General features: G+C 46.1%; 1 protein-coding gene across 1 annotated transcript in view; it reads right to left on the bottom strand.

Annotated features, from left to right (window-relative positions):
• The window catches only part of LOC118375671 (slit homolog 3 protein-like), a 501749-nt gene that overhangs the window by 196757 nt on the left and 279192 nt on the right, over positions 1-25800 (bottom strand). The window contains exon 7 of the mRNA XM_052488085.1: positions 22476-22547. Coding sequence (XP_052344045.1) covers positions 22476-22547 — 72 coding nt within the window. The remainder of the gene's footprint in view (positions 1-22475; positions 22548-25800) is intronic.

Genomic DNA, 25800 nt, shown 5'->3' on the forward strand with positions numbered 1-25800 from the left:
GCCTTTGTTCTGTTCAGCGTGGAGGGTTCAGCTAAAGCACACAGACGCAATCAGATGTTATCCTGCTAATTGAAATAAACCTGCAGAGGCTGTACAGAGAAATAACATGATCTGCAGCTCTAAATCCATGTGGTTTGTGTCTAAGTGAGGGCTTATGAGAGAAAAACCACAACAGTAAGGCACTTGGCATTTGGACATTGAAACCCCAGCGATGTTATCCAATAGAGACATGCTTTGTGGCTTCTGCTAGAGGAGCGTGGAGAAAGTAGGGGAGAGGAGGGTGGAGGGGGAGAGGAGGGGAGACAAGAGAGGGGGGAGGGGGGATGAGAAAAATAGCAGATGAGGAGGATTCAGGTGAAGGTTCTGTGGCAGATGGAGGGTACTCAGTTGCAGCCAGAGGGACAGGTAGGACGGACATACAGACAGAGAGACAGGTAGGACGGACATACAGACAGAGAGACAGGTAGGATGGACATACAGACAGAGAGACAGGTAGGACGGACATACAGACAGAGAGACAGGGAGGACGGACATACAGACAGAGGGACAGGGAGGACGGACATACAGACAGAGAGACAGGTAGGACGGACATACAGACAGAGAGACAGGTAGGACGGACATACAGACAGAGAGACAGGTAGGACGGACATACAGACAGAGAGACAGGTAGGACGGACATACAGACAGAGAGACAGGGAGGACGGACATACAGACAGAGGGACATGGAGGACGGACATACAGACAGAGAGACAGGTAGGACGGACATACAGACAGAGAGACAGGTAGGACGGACATACAGACAGAGAGACAGGTAGGACGGACATACAGACAGAGGGACAGGTAGGACGGACATACAGACAGAGAGACAGGGAGGACGGACATACAGACAGAGAGACAGGTAGGACGGACATACAGACAGAGAGACAGGGAGGACGGACATACAGACAGAGAGACAGGTAGGACGGACATACAGCCAGAGGGACAGGTAGGACGGACATACAGACAGAGAGACATGTAGGACGGACATACAGACAGAGAGACAGGTAGGACGGACATACAGACAGAGAGACAGGTAGGACGGACATACAGACAGAGAGACAGGGAGGACGGACATACAGACAGAGGGACAGGGAGGACGGACGTACAGACAGAGAGACAGGTAGGACGGACATACAGACAGAGGGACAGGGAGGACGGACATACAGACAGAGAGACAGGTAGGACGGACATACAGACAGAGAGACAGGTAGGACGGACATACAGACAGAGAGACAGGTAGGACGGACATACAGACAGAGAGACAGGTAGGACGGACATACAGACAGACAGGGAGGACGGACATACAGACAGAGGGACAGGGAGGACGGACATACAGACAGAGAGACAGGTAGGACGGACATACAGACAGAGAGACAGGTAGGACGGACATACAGACAGAGGGACAGGGAGGACGGACATACAGACAGAGAGACAGGTAGGACGGACATACAGACAGAGAGACAGGTAGGACGGACATACAGACAGAGGGACAGGGAGGACGGACATACAGACAGAGAGACAGGTAGGACGGACATACAAACAGAGAGACAGGGAGGACGGACATACAGACAGAGGGACAGGGAGGACGGACATACTGACAGAGGGACAGGGAGGACGGACATACAGACAGAGAGACAGGTAGGACGGACATACAGACAGAGAGACAGGGAGGACGGACATACAGACAGAGAGAAAGAGAGAGACATGAGTACCGAGTCATTGATGAGGTCATTACACCTTAAATGAGGACAGATTGAATCTAAGCTGCGTGGAGGGTTGGTGGGGTTGTTTCTCTCTCAGCCCATCTCTCCACTCCTCTAACTTCCTGCTTCCTACCACCACTGCGCTGCTTTGGCTCAGCCACACTTCCCAACCTCCCAGTGATATTGCAAAAGGCAGAGTCTGGTGGCAAGGCAATTTCCTGTGCTCAAAAGTGCTATTTGTGAGCAAATGATAGCCCCCCCCCCAACACCTCTTACTCTAATCCATCCTACTCTTACTGTGTTTCAGTGTATCTCTCTCTCTCTCTCTCTCTCTGTCTTCTAGTTATCTCTCCCTGTTATTTGACACATACAGACTGTTGTAATGGCTGAAGGCAACCTTTCAATCAGACCACACTGCGACATAAAGACTGATGTGTCCTGTGGGAGGCATACAGTACTGGTGCTGGTGCTTAAAAATGCATGGAATATCTGATTCACACTGATTCCTCAACCACTGACTGTCTCTTCCCTCTCCCTCTCTCTTCTCTTCTCTTCTCTCCTCTCTCTACTCTCTCTCCCCCTCTCTCTCTTTCTCGTCTCTCCCTCTCTCTACTCTCTCCCTCTCTCTTCTCTCTCTCTACTTTGTCTCTCCCCTCTCTCCACTCTCTCTTCTCTCTCTGTACTCTCTCCCTCTCTCTACTCTCGCTCCCCCTCTCTCACTCTCTCTTCTCTCTCTCTACTCTCTCCCTCTCTCTACTTTGTCTCTCCCCTCTCTCCCTCTCTCTACCCTCGCTCCCCCTCTCTCCACTCTCTCTTCTCTCTCTCTACTGTCTCCCCCTCTCTACCCTCGCTCCCCTCTCTCCTCTCTCACTACCCTCTCCCTCTCTCTACGTTGTCTCTCCCTCTCTCTACCCTCGCTCCCCCTCTCTCCACTCTCTCCCTCTCTCTTCTCTCTCTCTACTCTGTCTTTCCCACTCTCTCTTCTCTTCTCTCCCTATCTCTACTCTCTCCCTCTCTCTTCTCTCCCTCTCTCTCTGGGTTACATGCTTCTCTGTGAGCTATGACTGGGCATCCCTCTCCCTGGCAGCATAAAAGCATTAATCATGATGAAGCATCAGCAGTGTTTATGATATAGGCAACAGAGAGGTCAGAGAGGATACGGGCCGAGGGGCAAGGAGACCTCGACTGGGTCGGGTCACATCAATCCCTAGAAACGCCAACTCTCGCTTCAAAAAGGTACAACTGACTGACTTAACTAGCATGTAAAGACCAGCCAAACCAAAAGCACCGAATAGCAAAAACATATTTTTGACCGGGTTAATTTACAAAAAATACATAAGAAAAAATCACAACCAAAACTGTGGTATCACACAACATATAACGTGACAGGACTCCTCCACCTCACCCACTAAACCATGCTAACACACTGCATATAACGTGACAGGACTCCTCCACCTCACCCACTAAACCATGCTAATACACTACATATAACGTGTCGGGACTCCTCCACCTCACCCACTAAACCATGCTAACACACTACATATAACGTGACAGGACTCCTCCACCTCACCCACTAAACCATGCTAATACACTACATATAACATGTCAGGACTCCTCCACCTCACCCACTAAACCATGCTAACACACTACATATAACGTGACAGGACTCCTCCACCTCACCCACTAAACCATGCTAACACACTACATATAACATGTCAGGACTCCTCCACCTCACCCACTAAACCATGCTAACACACTGCATATAACGTGACAGGACTCCTCCACCTCACCCACTAAACCATGCTAATACACTGCATATAACATGTCAGGACTCCTCCACCTCACCCACTAAACCATGCTAATACACTGCATATAACGTGACAGGACTCCTCCACCTCACCCACTAAACCATGCTAACACACTACATATAACATGTCAGGACTCCTCCACCTCACCCACTAAACCATGCTAACACACTACATATAACATGTCAGGACTCCTCCACCTCACCCACTAAACCATGCTAACACACTACATATAACATGTCAGGACTCCTCCACCTCACCCACTAAACCATGCTAACACACTACATATAACATGTCAGGACTCCTCCACCTCACCCACTAAACCATGCTAACACACTACATATAACGTGTCAGGACTCCTCCACCTCACCCACTAAACCATGCTAACACACTACATATAACATGTCAGGACTCCTCCACCTCACCCACTAAACCATGCTAATACACTGCATATAACGTGTCAGGACTCCTCCACCTCACCCACTAAACCATGCTAATACACTACATATAACGTGACAGGACTCCTCCACCTCACCCACTAAACCATGCTAACACACTACATATAACATGTCAGGACTCAGGACTCTCTACCTCACCCACTAAACCATGCTAACACACTACATATAACATGTCAGGACTCCTCCACCTCACCCACTAAACCATGCTAACACACTACATATAACATGTCAGGACTCCTCCACCTCACCCACTAAACCATGCTAACACACTACATATAACATGTCAGGACTCCTCCACCTCACCCACTAAACCATGCTAACACACTACATATAACATGTCAGGACTCCTCCACCTCACCCACTAAACCATGCTAACACACTACATATAACGTGACAGGACTCCTCCACCTCACCCACTAAACCATGCTAACACACTACATATAACGTGACAGGACTCCTCCACCTCACCCACTAAACCATGCTAATACACTACATATAACGTGTCAGGACTCCTCCACCTCACCCACTAAACCATGCTAACACACTACATATAACATGTCAGGACTCCTCCACCTCACCCACTAAACCATGCTAACACACTACATATAACGTGACAGGACTCCTCCACCTCACCCACTAAACCATGCTAATACACTACATATAACGTGTCAGGACTCCTCCACCTCACCCACTAAACCATGCTAATACACTACATATAACGTGACAGGACTCCTCCACCTCACCCACTAAACCATGCTAACACACTACATATAACATGTCAGGACTCCTCCACCTCACCCACTAAACCATGCTAATACACTACATATAACGTGTCAGGACTCCTCCACCTCACCCACTAAACCATGCTAACACACTACATATAACGTGTCAGGACTCCACCTCACCCACCTCACCCACTAAACCATGCTAACACACTACATATAACGTGACAGGACTCCTCCACCTCACCCACTAAACCATGCTAACACACTACATATAACGTGACAGGACTCCTCCACCTCACCCACTAAACCATGCTAATACACTGCATATAACGTGACAGGACTCCTCCACCTCACCCACTAAACCATGCTAATACACTGCATATAACGTGTCAGGACTCCTCCACCTCACCCACCTCACCCACTAAACCATGCTAATACACTACATATAACGTGACAGGACTCCTCCACCTCACCCACCTCACCCACTAAACCATGCTAATACACTACATATAACGTGTCAGGACTCCTCCACCTCACCCACTAAACCATGCTAATACACTACATATAACGTGTCAGGACTCCTCCACCTCACCCACTAAACCATGCTAACACACTACATATAACGTGTCAGGACTCCTCCACCTCACCCACTAAACCATGCTAACACACTACATATAACGTGACAGGACTCCTCCACCTCACCCACCTCACCCACTAAACCATGCTAATACACTACATATAACGTGACAGGACTCCTCCACCTCACCCACCTCACCCACTAAACCATGCTAATACACTACATATAACGTGTCAGGACTCCTCCACCTCACCCACTAAACCATGCTAATACACTACATATAACATGTCAGGACTCCTCCACCTCACCCACTAAACCATGCTAATACACTACATATAACGTGTCAGGACTCCTCCACCTCACCCACTAAACCATGCTAACACACTACATATAACGTGACAGGACTCCTCCACCTCACCCACTAAACCATGCTAACACACTACATATAACGTGACAGGACTCCTCCACCTCACCCACTAAACCATGCTAACACACTACATATAACGTGACAGGACTCCTCCACCTCACCCACTAAACCATGCTAACACACTGCATATAACGTGTCAGGACTCCTCCACCTCACCCACTAAACCATGCTAACACACTACATATAACGTGACAGGACTCCTCCACCTCACCCACTAAACCATGCTAACACACTACATATAACATGTCAGGACTCCTCCACCTCACCCACTAAACCATGCTAACACACTACATATAACGTGACAGGACTCCTCCACCTCACCCACTAAACCATGCTAACACACTACATATAACGTGACAGGACTCCTCCACCTCACCCACTAAACCATGCTAACACACTACATATAACATGTCAGGACTCCTCCACCTCACCCACTAAACCATGCTAATACACTGCATATAACGTGACAGGACTCCTCCACCTCACCCACTAAACCATGCTAATACACTACATATAACGTGACAGGACTCCTCCACCTCACCCACTAAACCATGCTAACACACTACATATAACATGTCAGGACTCCTCCACCTCACCCACTAAACCATGCTAATACACTACATATAACGTGTCAGGACTCCTCCACCTCACCCACTAAACCATGCTAACACACTACATATAACGTGTCAGGACTCCTCCACCTCACCCACCTCACCCACTAAACCATGCTAACACACTACATATAACGTGTCAGGACTCCTCCACCTCACCCACCTCACCCACTAAACCATGCTAATACACTACATATAACGTGACAGGACTCCTCCACCTCACCCACCTCACCCACTAAACCATGCTAATACACTACATATAACGTGTCAGGACTCCTCCACCTCACCCACTAAACCATGCTAATACACTACATATAACGTGTCAGGACTCCTCCACCTCACCCACTAAACCATGCTAACACACTACATATAACGTGTCAGGACTCCTCCACCTCACCCACTAAACCATGCTAACACACTACATATAACGTGACAGGACTCCTCCACCTCACCCACCTCACCCACTAAACCATGCTAATACACTGCATATAACGTGACAGGACTCCTCCACCTCACCTCACCCACTAAACCATGCTAATACACTACATATAACGTGTCAGGACTCCTCCACCTCACCCACTAAACCATGCTAACACACTACATATAACGTGTCAGGACTCCTCCACCTCACCCACTAAACCATGCTAACACACTACATATAACGTGACAGGACTCCTCCACCTCACCCACTAAACCATGCTAACACACTACATATAACGTGACAGGACTCCTCCACCTCACCCACTAAACCATGCTAACACACTACATATAACGTGACAGGACTCCTCCACCTCACCCACTAAACCATGCTAATACACTGCATATAACGTGACAGGACTCCTCCACCTCACCCACTAAACCATGCTAACACACTACATATAACGTGTCAGGACTCCTCCACCTCACCCACTAAACCATGCTAACACACTACATATAACGTGACAGGACTCCTCCACCTCACCCACTAAACCATGCTAACACACTACATATAACATGTCAGGACTCCTCCACCTCACCCACTAAACCATGCTAACACACTACATATAACATGTCAGGACTCCTCCACCTCACCCACTAAACCATGCTAACACACTACATATAACGTGACAGGACTCCTCCACCTCACCCACTAAACCATGCTAACACACTACATATAACGTGACAGGACTCCTCCACCTCACCCACTAAACCATGCTAACACACTACATATAACATGTCAGGACTCCTCCACCTCACCCACTAAACCATGCTAACACACTACATATAACGTGACAGGACTCCTCCACCTCACCCACTAAACCATGCTAACACACTACATATAACGCTAACACACTACATATAACGTGACAGGACTCCTCCACCTCACCCACTAAACCATGCTAACACACACATATAACGTGACAGGACTCCTCCACCTCACCCACTAAACCATGCTAATACACTACATATAACGTGACAGGACTCCTCCACCTCACCCACTAAACCATGCTAACACACTACATATAACGTGTCAGGACTCCTCCACCTCACCCACTAAACCATGCTAACACACCATATAACATGTCAACTCCTCCATGCTAAACCATGCTAACACACTACATATAACATGACAGGACTCCTCCACCTCACCCACTAAACCATGCTAACACACTACATATAACGTGACAGGACTCCTCCACCTCACCCACTAAACCATGCTAATACACTACATATAACGTGTCAGGACTCCTCCACCTCACCCACTAAACCATGCTAACACACTACATATAACGTGACAGGACTCCTCCACCTCACCCACTAAACCATGCTAATACACTGCATATAACGTGTCAGGACTCCTCCACCTCACCCACTAAACCATGCTAACACACTACATATAACGTGTCAGGACTCCTCCACCTCACCCACTAAACCATGCTAACACACTACATATAACGTGTCAGGACTCCTCCACCTCACCCACTAAACCATGCTAACACACTACATATAACGTGACAGGACTCCTCCACCTCACCCACTAAACCATGCTAATACACTGCATATAACGTGACAGGACTCCTCCACCTCACCCACTAAACCATGCTAATACACTACATATAACGTGTCAGGACTCCTCCACCTCACCCACTAAACCATGCTAATACACTACATATAACGTGACAGGACTCCTCCACCTCACCCACTAAACCATGCTAATACACTGCATATAACGTGACAGGACTCCTCCACCTCACCCACTAAACCATGCTAACACACTACATATAACGTGACAGGACTCCTCCACCTCACCCACTAAACCATGCTAACACACTACATATAACGTGACAGGACTCCTCCACCTCACCCACTAAACCATGCTAACACACTACATATAACATGTCAGGACTCCTCCACCTCACCCACTAAACCATGCTAACACACTACATATAACATGTCAGGACTCCTCCACCTCACCCACTAAACCATGCTAATACACTACATATAACGTGTCAGGACTCCTCCACCTCACCCACTAAACCATGCTAACACACTACATATAACGTGTCAGGACTCCTCCACCTCACCCACTAAACCATGCTAACACACTACATATAACGTGTCAGGACTCCTCCACCTCACCCACTAAACCATGCTAACACACTACATATAACGTGACAGGACTCCTCCACCTCACCCACTAAACCATGCTAACACACTGCATATAACGTGTCAGGACTCCTCTACCTCACCCACTAAACCATGCTAACACACTGCATATAACGTGTCAGGACTCCTCTACCTCACCCACTAAACCATGCTAACACACTACATATAACGTGTCGGGACTCCTCTACCTCACCCACTAAACCATGCTAACACACTACATATAACGTGCCGGGACTCCTCCACCTCACCCACTAAACCATGCTAATACACTGCATATAACGTGACAGGACTCCTCCACCTCACCCACTAAACCATGCTAACACACTGCATATAACGTGTCAGGACTCCTCCACCTCACCCACTAAACCATGCTAACACACTACATATAACGTGACAGGACTCCTCCACCTCACCCACTAAACCATGCTAATACACTGCATATAACGTGACAGGACTCCTCCACCTCACCCACTAAACCATGCTAACACACTACATATAACGTGACAGGACTCCTCCACCTCACCCACTAAACCATGCTAATACACTGCATATAACGTGTCAGGACTCCTCCACCTCACCCACTAAACCATGCTAACACACTACATATAACGTGACAGGACTCCTCCACCTCACCCACTAAACCATGCTAACACACTACATATAATGTCAGGACTCCTCCACCTCACCCACTAAACCACTACATATAACGTGTCAGGACTCCTCCACCTCACCCACTAAACCATGCTAACACACTACATATAACGTGACAGGACTCCTCCACCTCACCCACTAAACCATGCTAACACACTACATATAACGTGACAGGACTCCTCCACCTCACCCACTAAACCATGCTAACACACTACATATAACATGTCAGGACTCCTCCACCTCACCCACTAAACCATGCTAACACACTACATATAACGTGACAGGACTCCTCCACCTCACCCACTAAACCATGCTAACACACTACATATAACGTGACAGGACTCCTCCACCTCACCCACTAAACCATGCTAACACACTACATATAACATGTCAGGACTCCTCCACCTCACCCACTAAACCATGCTAACACACTACATATAACGTGACAGGACTCCTCCACCTCACCCACTAAACCATGCTAATACACTACATATAACGTGACAGGACTCCTCCACCTCACCCACCTCACCCACTAACACACTACATCAACCATGCTCACCCACTAAACCATGCTAACACACTACATATAACGTGACAGGACTCCTCCACCTCACCCACTAAACCATGCTAATACACTACATATAACGTGTCAGGACTCCTCCACCTCACCCACTAAACCATGCTAACACACTACATATAACGTGACAGGACTCCTCCACCTCACCCACTAAACCATGCTAACACACTACATATAACGTGACAGGACTCCTCCACCTCACCCACTAAACCATGCTAATACACTACATATAACGTGACAGGACTCCTCCACCTCACCCACCTCACCCACTAAACCATGCTAACACACTACATATAACGTGACAGGACTCCTCCACCTCACCCACTAAACCATGCTAATACACTACATATAACATGTCAGGACTCCTCCACCTCACCCACTAAACCATGCTAACACACTACATATAACGTGTCAGGACTCCTCCACCTCACCCACTAAACCATGCTAACACACTACATATAACGTGACAGGACTCCTCCACCTCACCCACTAAACTAAACCATGCTAACACACTACATATAACGTGACAGGACTCCTCCACCTCACCCACTAAACCATGCTAACACACTACATATAACATGTCAGGACTCCTCCACCTCACCCACTAAACCATGCTAACACACTACATATAACGTGACAGGACTCCTCCACCTCACCCACTAAACCATGCTAACACACTACATATAACGTGACAGGACTCCTCCACCTCACCCACTAAACCATGCTAACACACTACATATAACATGTCAGGACTCCTCCACCTCACCCACTAAACCATGCTAACACACTACATATAACGTGACAGGACTCCTCCACCTCACCCACTAAACCATGCTAACACACTACATATAACGTGACAGGACTCCTCCACCTCACCCACTAAACCATGCTAATACACTGCATATAACGTGACAGGACTCCTCCACCTCACCCACTAAACCATGCTAATACACTGCATATAACGTGACAGGACTCCTCCACCTCACCCACTAAACCATGCTAATACACTGCATATAACGTGACAGGACTCCTCCACCTCACCCACTAAACGATGCTAACACACTGCATATAACGTGTCAGGACTCCTCCACCTCACCCACTAAACCATGCTAATACACTACATATAACGTGACAGGACTCCTCCACCTCACCCACTAAACCATGCTAACACACTACATATAACGTGTCAGGACTCCTCCACCTCACCCACTAAACCATGCTAACACAGTACATATAACGTGACAGGACTCCTCCACCTCACCCACTAAACCATGGTAACACAGTACATATAACGTGTCGGGACTCCTCCACCTCACCCACTAAACCATGCTAACACACTACATATAACGTGTCAGGACTCCTCCACCTCACAAACTAAACCATGGTAACACAGTACATATAACGTGTCGGGACTCCTCCACCTCACCCACTAAACCATGCTAACACACTGCATATAACGTGACAGGACTCCTCCACCTCACCCACTAAACCATGCTAACACACTACATATAACGTGACAGGACTCCTCCACCTCACCCACTAAACCATGCTAACACACTACATATAACGTGACAGGACTCCTCCACCTCACCCACTAAACCATGCTAACACACTACATATAACGTGACAGGACTCCTCCACCTCACCCACTAAACCATGCTAATACACTGCATATAACGTGACAGGACTCCTCCACCTCACCCACTAAACCATGCTAATACACTACATATAACGTGTCGGGACTCCTCCACCTCACCCACTAAACCATGCTAACACACTACATATAACGTGACAGGACTCCTCCACCTCACCCACTAAACCATGCTAATACACTGCATATAACGTGACAGGACTCCTCCACCTCACCCACTAAACCATGCTAATACACTACATATAACGTGTCGGGACTCCTCCACCTCACCCACTAAACCATGCTAACACACTACATATAACGTGACAGGACTCCTCCACCTCACCCACTAAACCATGCTAACACACTACATATAACGTGACAGGACTCCTCCACCTCACCCACTAAACCATGCTAATACACTACATATAACGTGACAGGACTCCTCCACCTCACCCACTAAACCATGCTAACACACTACATATAACGTGTCAGGACTCCTCCACCTCACCCACTAAACCATGCTAACACACTACATATAACGTGTCAGGACTCCTCCACCTCACCCACTAAACCATGCTAATACACTACATATAACGTGTCAGGACTCCTCCACCTCACCCACTAAACCATGCTAACACACTACATATAACATGTCAGGACTCCTCCACCTCACCCACTAAACCATGCTAATACACTGCATATAACGTGTCAGGACTCCTCCACCTCACCCACTAAACCATGCTAATACACTGCATATAACGTGACAGGACTCCTCCACCTCACCCACTAAACCATGCTAATACACTACATATAACGTGACAGGACTCCTCCACCTCACCCACTAAACCATGCTAACACACTACATATAACGTGACAGGACTCCTCCACCTCACCCACTAAACCATGCTAACACACTACATATAACGTGACAGGACTCCTCCACCTCACCCACTAAACCATGCTAACACACTACATATAACGTGACAGGACTCCTCCACCTCACCCACTAAACCATGCTAATACACTACATATAACATGTCAGGACTCCTCCACCTCACCCACTAAACCATGCTAACACACTACATATAACATGTCAGGACTCCTCCACCTCACCCACTAAACCATGCTAATACAGTACATATAACGTGTCGGGACTCCTCCACCTCACCCACTAAACCATGCTAACACACTACATATAACGTGACAGGACTCCTCCACCTCACCCACTAAACCATGCTAACACACTACATATAACGTGACAGGACTCCTCCACCTCACCCACTAAACCATGCTAATACACTACATATAACATGTCAGGACTCCTCCACCTCACCCACTAAACCATGCTAACACACTACATATAACGTGACAGGACTCCTCCACCTCACCCACTAAACCATGCTAACACAGTACATATAACGTGACAGGACTCCTCCACCTCACCCACTAAACCATGCTAACACACTACATATAACGTGACAGGACTCCTCCACCTCACCCACTAAACCATGCTAATACACTACATATAACGTGACAGGACTCCTCCACCTCACCCACTAAACCATGCTAACACACTACATATAACGTGACAGGACTCCTCCACCTCACCCACTAAACCATGCTAACACACTACATATAATGTGACAGGACTCCTCCACCTCACCCACTAAACCATGCTAACACACTACATATAACGTGACAGGACTCCTCCACCTCACCCACTAAACCATGCTAACACACTACATATAACGTGACAGGACTCCTCCACCTCACCCACTAAACCATGCTAACACACTGCATATAACGTGTCAGGACTCCTCCACCTCACCCACTAAACCATGCTAATACACTGCATATAACATGTCAGGACTCCTCCACCTCACCCACTAAACCATGCTAACACACTACATATAACATGTCAGGACTCCTCCACCTCACCCACTAAACCATGCTAACACACTACATATAACGTGACAGGACTCCTCCACCTCACCCACTAAACCATGCTAACACACTACATATAACGTGACAGGACTCCTCCACCTCACCCACTAAACCATGCTAACACACTACATATAACGTGACAGGACTCCTCCACCTCACCCACTAAACCATGCTAACACACTACATATAACATGTCAGGACTCCTCCACCTCACCCACTAAACCATGCTAACACACTACATATAACGTGACAGGACTCCTCCACCTCACCCACTAAACCATGCTAATACACTGCATATAACGTGACAGGACTCCTCCACCTCACCCACTAAACCATGCTAACACACTACATATAACATGTCAGGACTCCTCCACCTCACCCACTAAACCATGCTAATACACTACATATAACGTGACAGGACTCCTCCACCTCACCCACTAAACCATGCTAACACACTACATATAACATGTCAGGACTCCTCCACCTCACCCACTAAACCATGCTAACACACTACATATAACATGTCAGGACTCCTCCACCTCACCCACTAAACCATGCTAACACACTACATATAACGTGACAGGACTCCTCCACCTCACCCACTAAACCATGCTAACACACTACATATAACGTGTCAGGACTCCTCCACCTCACCCACTAAACCATGCTAACACACTACATATAACGTGACAGGACTCCTCCACCTCACCCACTAAACCATGCTAACACACTACATATAACATGTCAGGACTCCTCCACCTCACCCACTAAACCATGCTAATACACTGCATATAACATGTCAGGACTCCTCCACCTCACCCACTAAACCATGCTAACACACTACATATAACATGTCAGGACTCCTCCACCTCACCCACTAAACCATGCTAATACACTACATATAACGTGTCAGGACTCCTCCACCTCACCCACTAAACCATGCTAACACACTACATATAACGTGACAGGACTCCTCCACCTCACCCACTAAACCATGCTAATACACTACATATAACGTGTCAGGACTCCTCCACCTCACCCACTAAACCATGCTAACACACTACATATAACGTGTCAGGACTCCTCCACCTCACCCACTAAACCATGCTAACACACTACATATAACGTGTCAGGACTCCTCCACCTCACCCACTAAACCATGCTAACACACTACATATAACGTGACAGGACTCCTCCACCTCACCCACTAAACCATGCTAACACACTCACCATATAGCTTCCATTCAGTCTGGATCTCCAGTCACATCACAACCAAGTCCAACAATGTATTTTAACAGTTCAAATACACAACACAGGGTTACGTCCAAAGGCAATATGCAACGAGTCGGGGATGGAGGGGCGGTGGGAGTGGTGCGCCCCCCTGGATGGTGTCATTTGGTGTACCATGGGTCTTTGTGTGAAAGAGGTGCTTTCCCTCACCAGCGGGTCCAAAACATCATTAAAGTCCATTCATATTAAAGAGGTCATCGGTAACCTCCAAGGGAAAGAATGCTTTGGTAAAATAACAGTAATAAAGCAGAATGCAGTATCAGACAAGCCTGGGGAATCACAGTATTAACACCAGCAGTCTATGTCTCTATTCAGACGGTTATGGAGTAACTAACTCACTCTAGTTGGAATAAAGAGGTCCCGGCCAACCTGTCAGGAAAATGCAGAGTGCACACACTGAAAGATGAGTGTTTGGCATGGGCGAGGGGAGGGGCTGTCGTACGTGGTAATGTGAAAACTTCTTATCAATGTGTGAAGACGTGGAAGTAACCTTGAGATACTGTAGCAAGGAACTGTCTCAGCTGCACTTCCACTCATAAAAAATGACAGACCCTGGTCGGACGGTACAAAAATAAAGAGAGTAGCGTTCATTGAGAGCCAGATATTTCTGTACAAAAAGTGGTCATAAAATATTCAGCACTCTGGAGAGTGCAGCAGGAGGGGGGAGATGGAAAACGGACATGCACCACTCTGGTAAGAACACGAGGGTTTCCAAATATGACCTGCAGGCAAGTCTGAAATGCTCTTTGGCTTCTCAAAGAGCATTTCAGACTTGATTAGGTTTGGGACAACTTTAACCAATGATTTAAAACTTTCTACCCCCAAATCTACCAATCAATTATCATTTATATCATACTATAATTCATATTTCATCATTATAGTTTCTAGTTCTCAATAGTATCATTTTACTCAGTAAAGATGAAAAATAAAATTTAGCACCAGTAAATTAAGGGGAACATTTGCTTAATCAGTGTTCTAATACAATGCTACTATTTTGATTAATTCAAATGTGAAAATCTGATTTAAAAAAACAACAGAATTCATCTGCCTGATGCAACTCACATTTGACAAGTATCTTCAAGGAGATCTTGAGATAAAAAGCTGAATTTATTATAATCAAATGTCCTTAGAGCTGAAACCCTCCTATGAATAATCATCAAAGAATCAGTGGCACATTAGCCCATCTATCCCCTCCACCCATCTATCCCCTCCACCCATCTACCCCCACCCATCTATCCCCCACCCATCTATCCCCTCCACCCATCTATCCCCTCCACCCATCTATCTCCTCCACCCATCTATCCCCTCCACCCATCTATCCCCCACCCATCTATCCCCTCCACCCATCTATCCCCCACCCATCTATCCCCCTCCACCCATCTATCCCCTCCACCCATCTATCCCCTCCACCCATCTACCCCCACCCATCTATCCCCCACCCATCTATCCCCTCCACCCATCTATCCCCTCCACCCATCTATCCCCTCCACCCATCTATCCCCTCCACCCATCTATCCCCCACCCATCTATCCCCTCCACCCATCTATCCCCTCCACCCATCTATCCCCTCCCCCCATCTATCCCCCACCCATCTATCCCCTCCACCCATCTATCCCCTCCACCCATCTATCCCCCACCCATCTATCCCCTCCACCCATCTATCCCCTCCACCCATCTATCCCCTCCACCCTGTAGCTCAGTTGGTAGAGCATGGCGCTTGTAACGCCAGGGTAGTGGGTTCGATTCCCGGGACCACCCATACGTAGAATGTATGCACACATGACTGTAAGTCGCTTTGGATAAAAGCGTCTGCTAAATGGCATATATTATTATTATTATATTATCCCCCATCCATCCAACCCGTCCACCCAGCCAACCCTTCCACCCATCCAAACCTTCCACCCATCCAACCCTTCAACACATCTATCCCCTCCACCAATCTATCCCCCACCCATCGATCCCCTCCACCCATCTATCCCCTCCACCCATCTATCCCCTCCACCCATCAATCCCTTCCACCCATCCAACCCTTCCAACCATCCAACCCTTCCACCCATTTATCCCCCCAGCCATCCATCCTCCCACCAGGCTGTATGTTGTCCCACCATGCAGTGTGCTCGGCTGGCTCCAGACCTTTCTCCATTTCATTGAGATGCAAGGCACGCCCAACATGAGAAAATGTCCGAGATAACTTTGAAGTTATTAGTTCAGTCATTACCACAGTTATGTTAAATCCAAATTACAATTCATCACCAGAAAGAGCCAATCGTTTATTTTGTGTAACTTGGCAAGCGTTAAACTGTATTCAGTCATTTGAAGTCACGGAGCTGCACTCATTATGGAAGCCTATTTAGCGTTAGTGCCCTCCACTAAATCAGTTCTTATTCATTAGCAACTTGAGGGAATGCTTAACATCTAACATCGAGTTGACGTGATTGTATAAGACATTCTTCTCAGGAGAAATAAGCTAAGGCTTTTGTATTTGTTATTTTCTATGTGAGCCAGCCATCTATGCATCAATATGAATGAACTCTTTTAAATGACTTGTTAAATCTGATGTCAGATGCTGTTCTTCTTTTTGATTTCAAGTTTAATGAACATTGTGATTAGAAACATAAAATGTGTCCACCACCCCGATTTCTGTTTTTAAAAGGGTATTTGGTCCCAATATGTTGAGATCAAACTACAAAGGAGAGCTGATAAAACTGACACTTTTATTGACAGCTTCAATAAAAAGCTGTCCATCTGACTGTGTCTGGGAAATAATTTGGTCAACCAGTTTCCATTTTCATACATAAAAATTCCCCATTTTCTTTGTTGGGCTTTCCCTTCCCAGACAAAACACATATTTCCTAATATGTAACAATGTTGTTCTCCACAATATTAATCAAAAACACGGTGGTCTTACAATCTGGAAGAATCTGGAACAAACACGGCTGGTCACGGAGAGTTTGTTACATCAATGATACATTATCTTAGCTTGTTCCTCTTTTACCGGAGGCTCTTGTAGAGGGCACCGATAGTTGCCCTGCCAGATCAAATAGAAGAATACATTAAAGATACCCAGAAAGGTACGATTTTAGTGCAGTGATACCAGTGATACAGAGGTACCAGTGATATAGTGATACAGAGGTACCAGTGATACAGTGATACCAGTGATATAGAGGTACCAGTGATGCAGAGGTACAAGTGACACAGTGATACCAGTGATACAGAGGTACCAGTGACACAGAGGTACAAGTGACACAGTGATATCAGTGATACAGAGGTACCAGTGATACAAGTGATACCAGTGATACAGAGGTACCAGTGATAAAGTGATACCAGTGATACAGTGATACCAGTGATACAGTGATACCATTGATACAGAGGTACCAGTGATAAAGTGATACCAGTGATACAGAGGTACCAGTGATACAAGTGATACCAGTGATACAGAGGTACCAGTGATACAAGTGATACCAGTGATACAGAGGTACCAGTGATAAAGTGATACCAGTGATACAGAGGTACCAGTGATAAAGTGATACCAGTGATACAGAGGTACCAGTGATAAAGTGATACCAGTGATACAGAGGTACCAGTGATACAGTGATACCAGTGATACAGAGGTACCAGTGATACAAGTGATACCAGTGATACAGAGGTACCAGTGATACAAGTGATACCAGTGACACAGAGGTACAAGTGATACAGAGGTACCAGTGATACATAGGTACCAGTGATACAAGTGATACCAGTGATACAGAGGTAACCGTGATAAAGTGATACCAGTGACACAGAGGTACAAGTGATACAGAGGTACCAGTGACACATAGGTACCAGTGATACAAGTGATACCAGTGATACAGAGGTACCAGTGATAAAGTGATACCAGTGACACAGAGGTACAAGTGATACAGATGTACCAGTGATACAGAGGTACCAGTGATTAAAGTGATACCAGTGATACAGAGGTACCAGTGATAAAGTGATACAGAGGTACAAGTGACACAGTGGTACCAGTGATACAGAGGTACCAGTGATAAAGTGATACCAGTGATACAGAGGTACAAGTGACACAGTGATACCAGTGATACAGAGGTACCAGTGATAAAGTGATACCAGTGATACAGAGGTACCAGTGATAAAGTGATACCAGTGATACAGAGGTACAAGTGACACAGTGGTATCAGTGATACAGAGGTACCAGTGATAAAGTGATACCAGTGATAAAGTGGTACCAGTGATAAAGTGATACCAGTGATAAAGTGATACCAGTGATAAAGTGATACAAGTGACACAGTGGTACCAGTGATAAAGTGATACCAGTGATAAAGTGATACCAGTGATACAGAGGTACCAGTGATAAAGTGATACCAGTGATAAAGTGATACCAGTGATAAAGTGATACCAGTGACACAGTGGTACAAGTGACACAGTGATACCAGTGATACAGAGGTACCAGTGATAAAGTGATACCAGTGATACCAGTGATACAGAGGTACCAGTGATAAAGTGATAAAGTGATACCAGTGATAAAGTGATACCAGTGATACAGAGGTACCAGTGATAAAGTGATACCAGTGATAAAGTGATACCAGTGATACAGAAGTACAAGTGACACAGTGGTACCAGTGATACAGAGGTACCAGTGATAAAGTGATACCAGTGATAAAGTAATACCAGTGATAAAGTGATACCAGTGACACAGTGATACCAGTGATACAGAGGTACCAGTGATAAAGTGATACCAGTGATAAAGTGATACCAGTGATAATGTGATACCAGTGACACAGTGGTACCAGTGATACAGAGGTACCAGTGATAAAGTGATACCAGTGATAAAGTGATACCAGTGATAAAGTGATACCAGTGATACAGTAACACCAGTGATACAGTAACACCAGTGATACCAGCGTTACCAGTGATACCAGCGTTACCAGTGATACCAGCGTTACCAGTGACACCAGTGATACCAGCGATACCAGTGATACCCTTTGATCATATAGCATGAAATAGAGAGGTTCTCATCTATGAGTTCAATTCAAAGAATACAAGACAGCACACGTACAAATACTTTGGCTATCAGCAGAAATGGACATCTTCTGCACCATGGACAGGAACCAATTGTAATTTCAATTCACCACTGTTACACTGGGGAACAGATATAGGCCTGTGCATTAAGACACATTCAGCTCCCGTATCTATTCAGAAAATGTGTTAGGTACGCCACCATACAATTCAACACTTTGTTTTATATTAAAAGAGAGAACATTGCTCAAAGAAAAAGCCTAATCTACCAAGAGAGCATGACCTAATTAAAATGATGGGTTTCTATCACAGCACCTTCCTGGTGCTCCAGTCCAATTATCTATGTTCCAGCTGCATGGACATATGGTGGAATTAGCACCTTTAAACAACATGTATTTACATCTTCACATTCTCCACTAATAGACACTTTTGTAATGGCTGTGGTCGAGCAGGAGGAAGTGCTGTATTACTAATAAAAACTGAATCCACACACACTGACATTTATGCCTGGCGTGGTCAGCCAACTCTAATGCCATCTCATCTCCATCATGCCATTTTTTTGCTGTGGTCATAAAACCATCACTACCTTCTCTAAGAGCTGAGGCAGGGCTAGGACATGGGGAGGAGGACACTCAAAATGAACAGCCAGTCCAGCTGAAGCAGGGCTGGGACAAGGGGAGGAGGACACTCAAAATGAACAGCCTCCCTGCTCTAACAGTGCGGATGACAATGGCATTTAGTGCCCTGCCGATGAGCTGATGGATGGGGTGGTGTCTGGGAAATGAAATCCCTATCTTTCTCTCCCAGTTATGTTGTCCTGTCCTGTGCTGTCCTATCATATTCATTCCAGTTCTCCTCCCCAAGGCTTTACCTTTGCAGAGGCTGGAGGGCTGGAAGACTGGAGGTCTGGAGGTTGGAGAACTGGAGGTGCCCCCAGTGAACTCCTCTGCACCAGGACATCAGATGCTGCAGGGGCATGTACCTCCCTCCCCTGTAACCCAGACCAGGCAAGACCAGACTAGACCAGTCCAGACCAGACTCGACTGGACCAGACCAGACTGCACCAGACCAGACTGGAACAGACCAGATCAGACCAAACTGGGCCAGACCGGACCAGACTAGACCAGTCTAGACCAGACTCGACTGGAACAGACCAAACTGCACCACACCAGACTGGAACAGACCAGACCAGACTGGGCCAGACCGGACCAGATTAGACCAGTCCATATCAGACTGGACTAGACCAGACTGGACCAGACCAGACCGGACCAGACTAGACTGGACCAGACCAGGCCAGACTGGACCAGACCAGACCAGACTAGACCAGTCCATATCAGACTGGACCAGACCAGACTGGACCAGACTAGACTGGACCAGACCAGTCCGGACCAGACTAGACTGGACCAGACCAGACCAGACTGGACCAGACCAGACCAGACTGGATTAGACCCCCAGAAACAGCCTTAGCCTCAGTAAGAGTTTCAGACACCATGATGCAGTACAGCAGCAGCTCACCAGTGTCTGTCTGGTTTAAAGCTTTACACTGTGTGCACGATGCCAGACACAAGCTACAGTAAACCTGTAGCTCATTCAATGAAGTAAGCTATTTCCTGAATGTTCTTGGTTCTCTAGGGGAAATAGTGTATATTACACCACAGTAGATGACTGCAGAAACAGTTTTAACAGGCAACAATGCACAGAGAGAGGATGCTTGGAAAAGTGACCAACAAATACAACACCTGGCGAGGCGCTAGCTAGCAGCTCAATGTCACAATGCAGCACAGAATGACAATGATCCTGTGTAAAATCGTGGTGGTCACACAGTCGATACGGAGAAACACAAGGCACACAGCGGACGGACTAACACCTCAGGAGGGTGATCACTGCTGTCGCTAGCAGCATGCACAGGTAGGTACGCCGCGCTGCTGCAGCTTCACATTCAACACACTTTACCCTTCAAAGACATTCAACAGAAAACACACAGGGAACAGAAGACAGAGAAATACAGTGAAGAAAACAGAAGAGAGACAGTAGAGAGTTAGAGAGATAAGAGATATAGATAGAGGGAGATAGAGAGACATATATATATATATATATATATATATATATAGAGAGAGAGAGAGAGATAGAGAGATAAATAGATAGAGCAATAGAGATATATATATATATATATATATATATATATAGAGAGAGAGATAGAGAGATTGAGATAGAGAGAGAGACTGAGAAGGAGAGATAGAAACAGACAGATAGTGAGAGAGATGGAGAGATTGAGAGACATAGAGATAGAGAAAAGAAGAGAAGAAAGGGAAGAGCAGGTTCGGTCCCTGCAGAAGAGAGGAGAGGAAGAAGGGTACGAGGAGGAGGGGGACTCACAGTATCTCCAGATCACGGAGGGCTCGGAAGGCTCCATCTTCGATGCAGCTTATGTGGTTGCTGTCCAGTTGCCTGCGGAGGGATGAGAGACAGGAGTCAGCGGAAGGTCTGTCTGCAGACGTGGGGGTTTAGGGTACTGGGGGGCTGCAGGAGGAGGAGTGCCAGTGGCTGGGTATGGTGAGGGAGGTGGCTGGGAGGGGCTGAAGGTAGGTAGCTACTGGCTAGCCAGTGGGCGTACAGCACAAACTCAGATCTCAGCCCTCACCTCTGCCTCACCGCAACCTGCCAGGGAAGGAAAGGACCAGCTGGCTAAAGTGGCCTGTCTGGCTGTAGCCTATCACCTCACTCTCAACACTGCCCCGTCTCAACACTGCCCCGTGAGTGGAGGAGAGAAATCGAGAGCGGGGGGGGCAGAAGGAGAGTGAACAGAGGCTGGCTATAGCCCACCCCGTCTGTCAGCTCTCTATTAATTACATTGCATCCCTCCTCCTTCTCTTCTCCCCCTCCTCTTCTTCTCCCTCCTCATCTTCTCCCCCTCTCCCTTTCTCTTTATTTTTTTTGTCAGAAAGGGAGTAATTTCATTACATTAGAGCAGCCAATCCATTACGAGCTTTTACCGACTCTGTCACTGAAACAATTTCATTAAAGGAGAGGGTTCGTAAATCAGCCCGGGTCACGATGCTGGACTCCCAGACGCTCAGAGCACTTCTTCCTCTTCTTTCTTTTCCTTTTACTTTAATTTGCAAGTCTCCCCCCCATACAACCCCCCTTCTCTCCACCCCTCCCCTCTCTTCTCTCTCTGCCCAACAAATAGGAGATGGATGGAAGACAAGGCAATACAAAGGGCAGACATCTAGAACGCTCTCCAGCTCCTTTATCCAGGCTCCAAAAGCTTCTGTGACATTTAACCTGTTACAGATACTGTCTGCATCTTCTGCTCTGGGATATAAACAAGACCATATCTCCTCTTCTCTAATATCCTATACCCATCTCCTCCTCTTCCCCTATCTCTCTATCCCTAATCCCTGATACTTTACTTTACTTTTGAGCTATTTGTTTTCTTCTTATTTCCCTTGGTTCTCATCTAGTAAAGCAGCTGTTTCCTGACTGGTCGTTATCTCTTAGCAGAGGAGATCAGCCGTTTGGAAAGCGTCAACAAGAGAGGAAATGAAATAATCTAGGACATTATTTCATTACAATCTGGTATGAGACATTTACAATGAAAACAACCATCTGTGTAGAATGGAAACAAGCAAAGTTATGGCATTATATATGCAGATAGGAAAATGACATATTGGAGCCATGCTTAATCTAATTTCATAATACATGTTGTCTTTATTTGAAATGATTTGCTAACTGGTGAAGCCTGACAAACCTTAGGGAGGAGTGATACTGTGATCAAAGCTAGGTCGTACTTGTGACCCCTTACCTCAAGTTTCCATTTTAGGAAACATCTTGAATCCAATGTATAACTGGAAGGAGGCTATGTGTGTGTGTGTGTGTGTGTGTGTGTGTGTGTGTGTGTGTGTGTGTGTGTGTGTGTGTGTGTGTGTGTGTGTGTGTGTGTGTGTGTGTGTGTGTGTGTGTGTGTGTGTGTGTGTGTGTGTGTGTGTGTGTGTGTGTCTGTGTGTGTACAGTAAATGTGTGTGTGTACAGTATGTGTGTGTGTAATGGGTGTTGGTGGTGGGGAATGACAGTCCCAAAATGAATTTCCTTCCATCTAATTACGTTGGCCTTTAATCATCCCAGTCATAAGCAGTATTGTCAGTTGCAAGCAGTCTGATGCCTCTACCTTGAGGAACATGCAAAGAAGAGAGAGAAAGGGGAGAGAGAGAGTAGAGAGAGAGAGAAAGAGAGATTAGAGAGAGTAGCGAGAGTAGGAGAGTAGAGAGCATAGAGAGATAGAGCGAGAGAGAGGAGAGGAGAGAGCAGAGCTGCACTTCCTAAACTCCTGCCAAATGTGTATGACCATATTAGAGACAAATATTTCCCTCAGATTACACAGACCGACAAAGAATTCGAAAACAAATCCAATTTTGATCAACTCCCATATCTATTGGGTGAAATACCACAGTGTGCCATCACAGCAGCAAGATTTGTGACCTGTTGACACAAGATAAAGGCAACCAGTGAAGAACAAACACCATTGTAAATACAACCCATATTTATGTTTATACATTTTCCCTTTTGTACTTTAACTATTTGCACATCATCATAAATTGTGTGGTCCGAGCCCTGAATGCTGATTGGCTGAAAGCCATGGTATATCAGACTATATACCACGGTTATGACAAAACATTTATTTGTACTCTTCTAATGATGTTGTTAACCAGTTTATAATAGCAATAAGACACCTTGAGGGTTTTTGGCATATGGCCAATATATCATGGCCATATACCACACTATTTCGTGCCGTATTGCTTAATTTATAACACAGTACATAGCCATAATATGACATTTGAAATGTGTCTATTCCTTTAAAACTTGTGAGTGTAATGTTTACTGTTCATTTTTTATATAATTATTTCATTTTTGTTTATTATCTATTTCACTTGCTTTGGCAATGTAAACATATGTTTCCCATGCCAATAAAACCATTTGAATTGAAATGTAATTGAGTGGGTTGCAAGGCTTCGATTACATTTCAAAACGCCTAGCTAGCTAGAACTAGCCAAGTGCAAACCAGCTGTAACATATAATGTATCCAGCTGTAATCAACTAATGGATACTGTAATGGCTGATTTCTTCCTCTTCCTCTGAAGAGGTGTAGCAAGGATCAGACCAAGATGGGGCGTGGTACGTGTCCATGTTTTAATAAGAAAAACTCAACATGAACACAAAATACAAAAACAATAAATGTGAACAAACCGAAACAGTCCCGTGTGGCACAAACACTGACACAGGAAACAAACACCCACAAACAAACAGTGAAACCCAGGCTACCTAAGTATGATTCTCAATCAGAGACAACTAACAACACCTGCCTCTGATTGAGAACCATACTAGGCTGAAACATAGAAATCCACAAAATCATAGAAAAAACAAACATAGACGGCCCACCCCAACTCACGCCCATACTAAATAATGACAAAACAAAGGAAATAAAGGTCAAAATGTGACAGATACATATATAAGCCCCAAGCTAAGCAACCTTGCAATCAAATATGCAGAAGGAATTGCCAGTCAAACAGGGAGGAAAAAAATAGAAAGAGCACCCAGAGACCCTAAGAGAAGAATTTATGTTATAAAAAGACAAATAAATCAAGGTGGATCTCTTCTTTTTCATCAAACGTCCAAATGTTTGGCATGCAGCCCTGCGCAAGGC

This window comes from Oncorhynchus keta, chromosome 30 (assembly GCF_023373465.1).
Source record: "Oncorhynchus keta strain PuntledgeMale-10-30-2019 chromosome 30, Oket_V2, whole genome shotgun sequence".
Taxonomy (NCBI): Eukaryota; Metazoa; Chordata; class Actinopteri; order Salmoniformes; family Salmonidae; genus Oncorhynchus; species Oncorhynchus keta.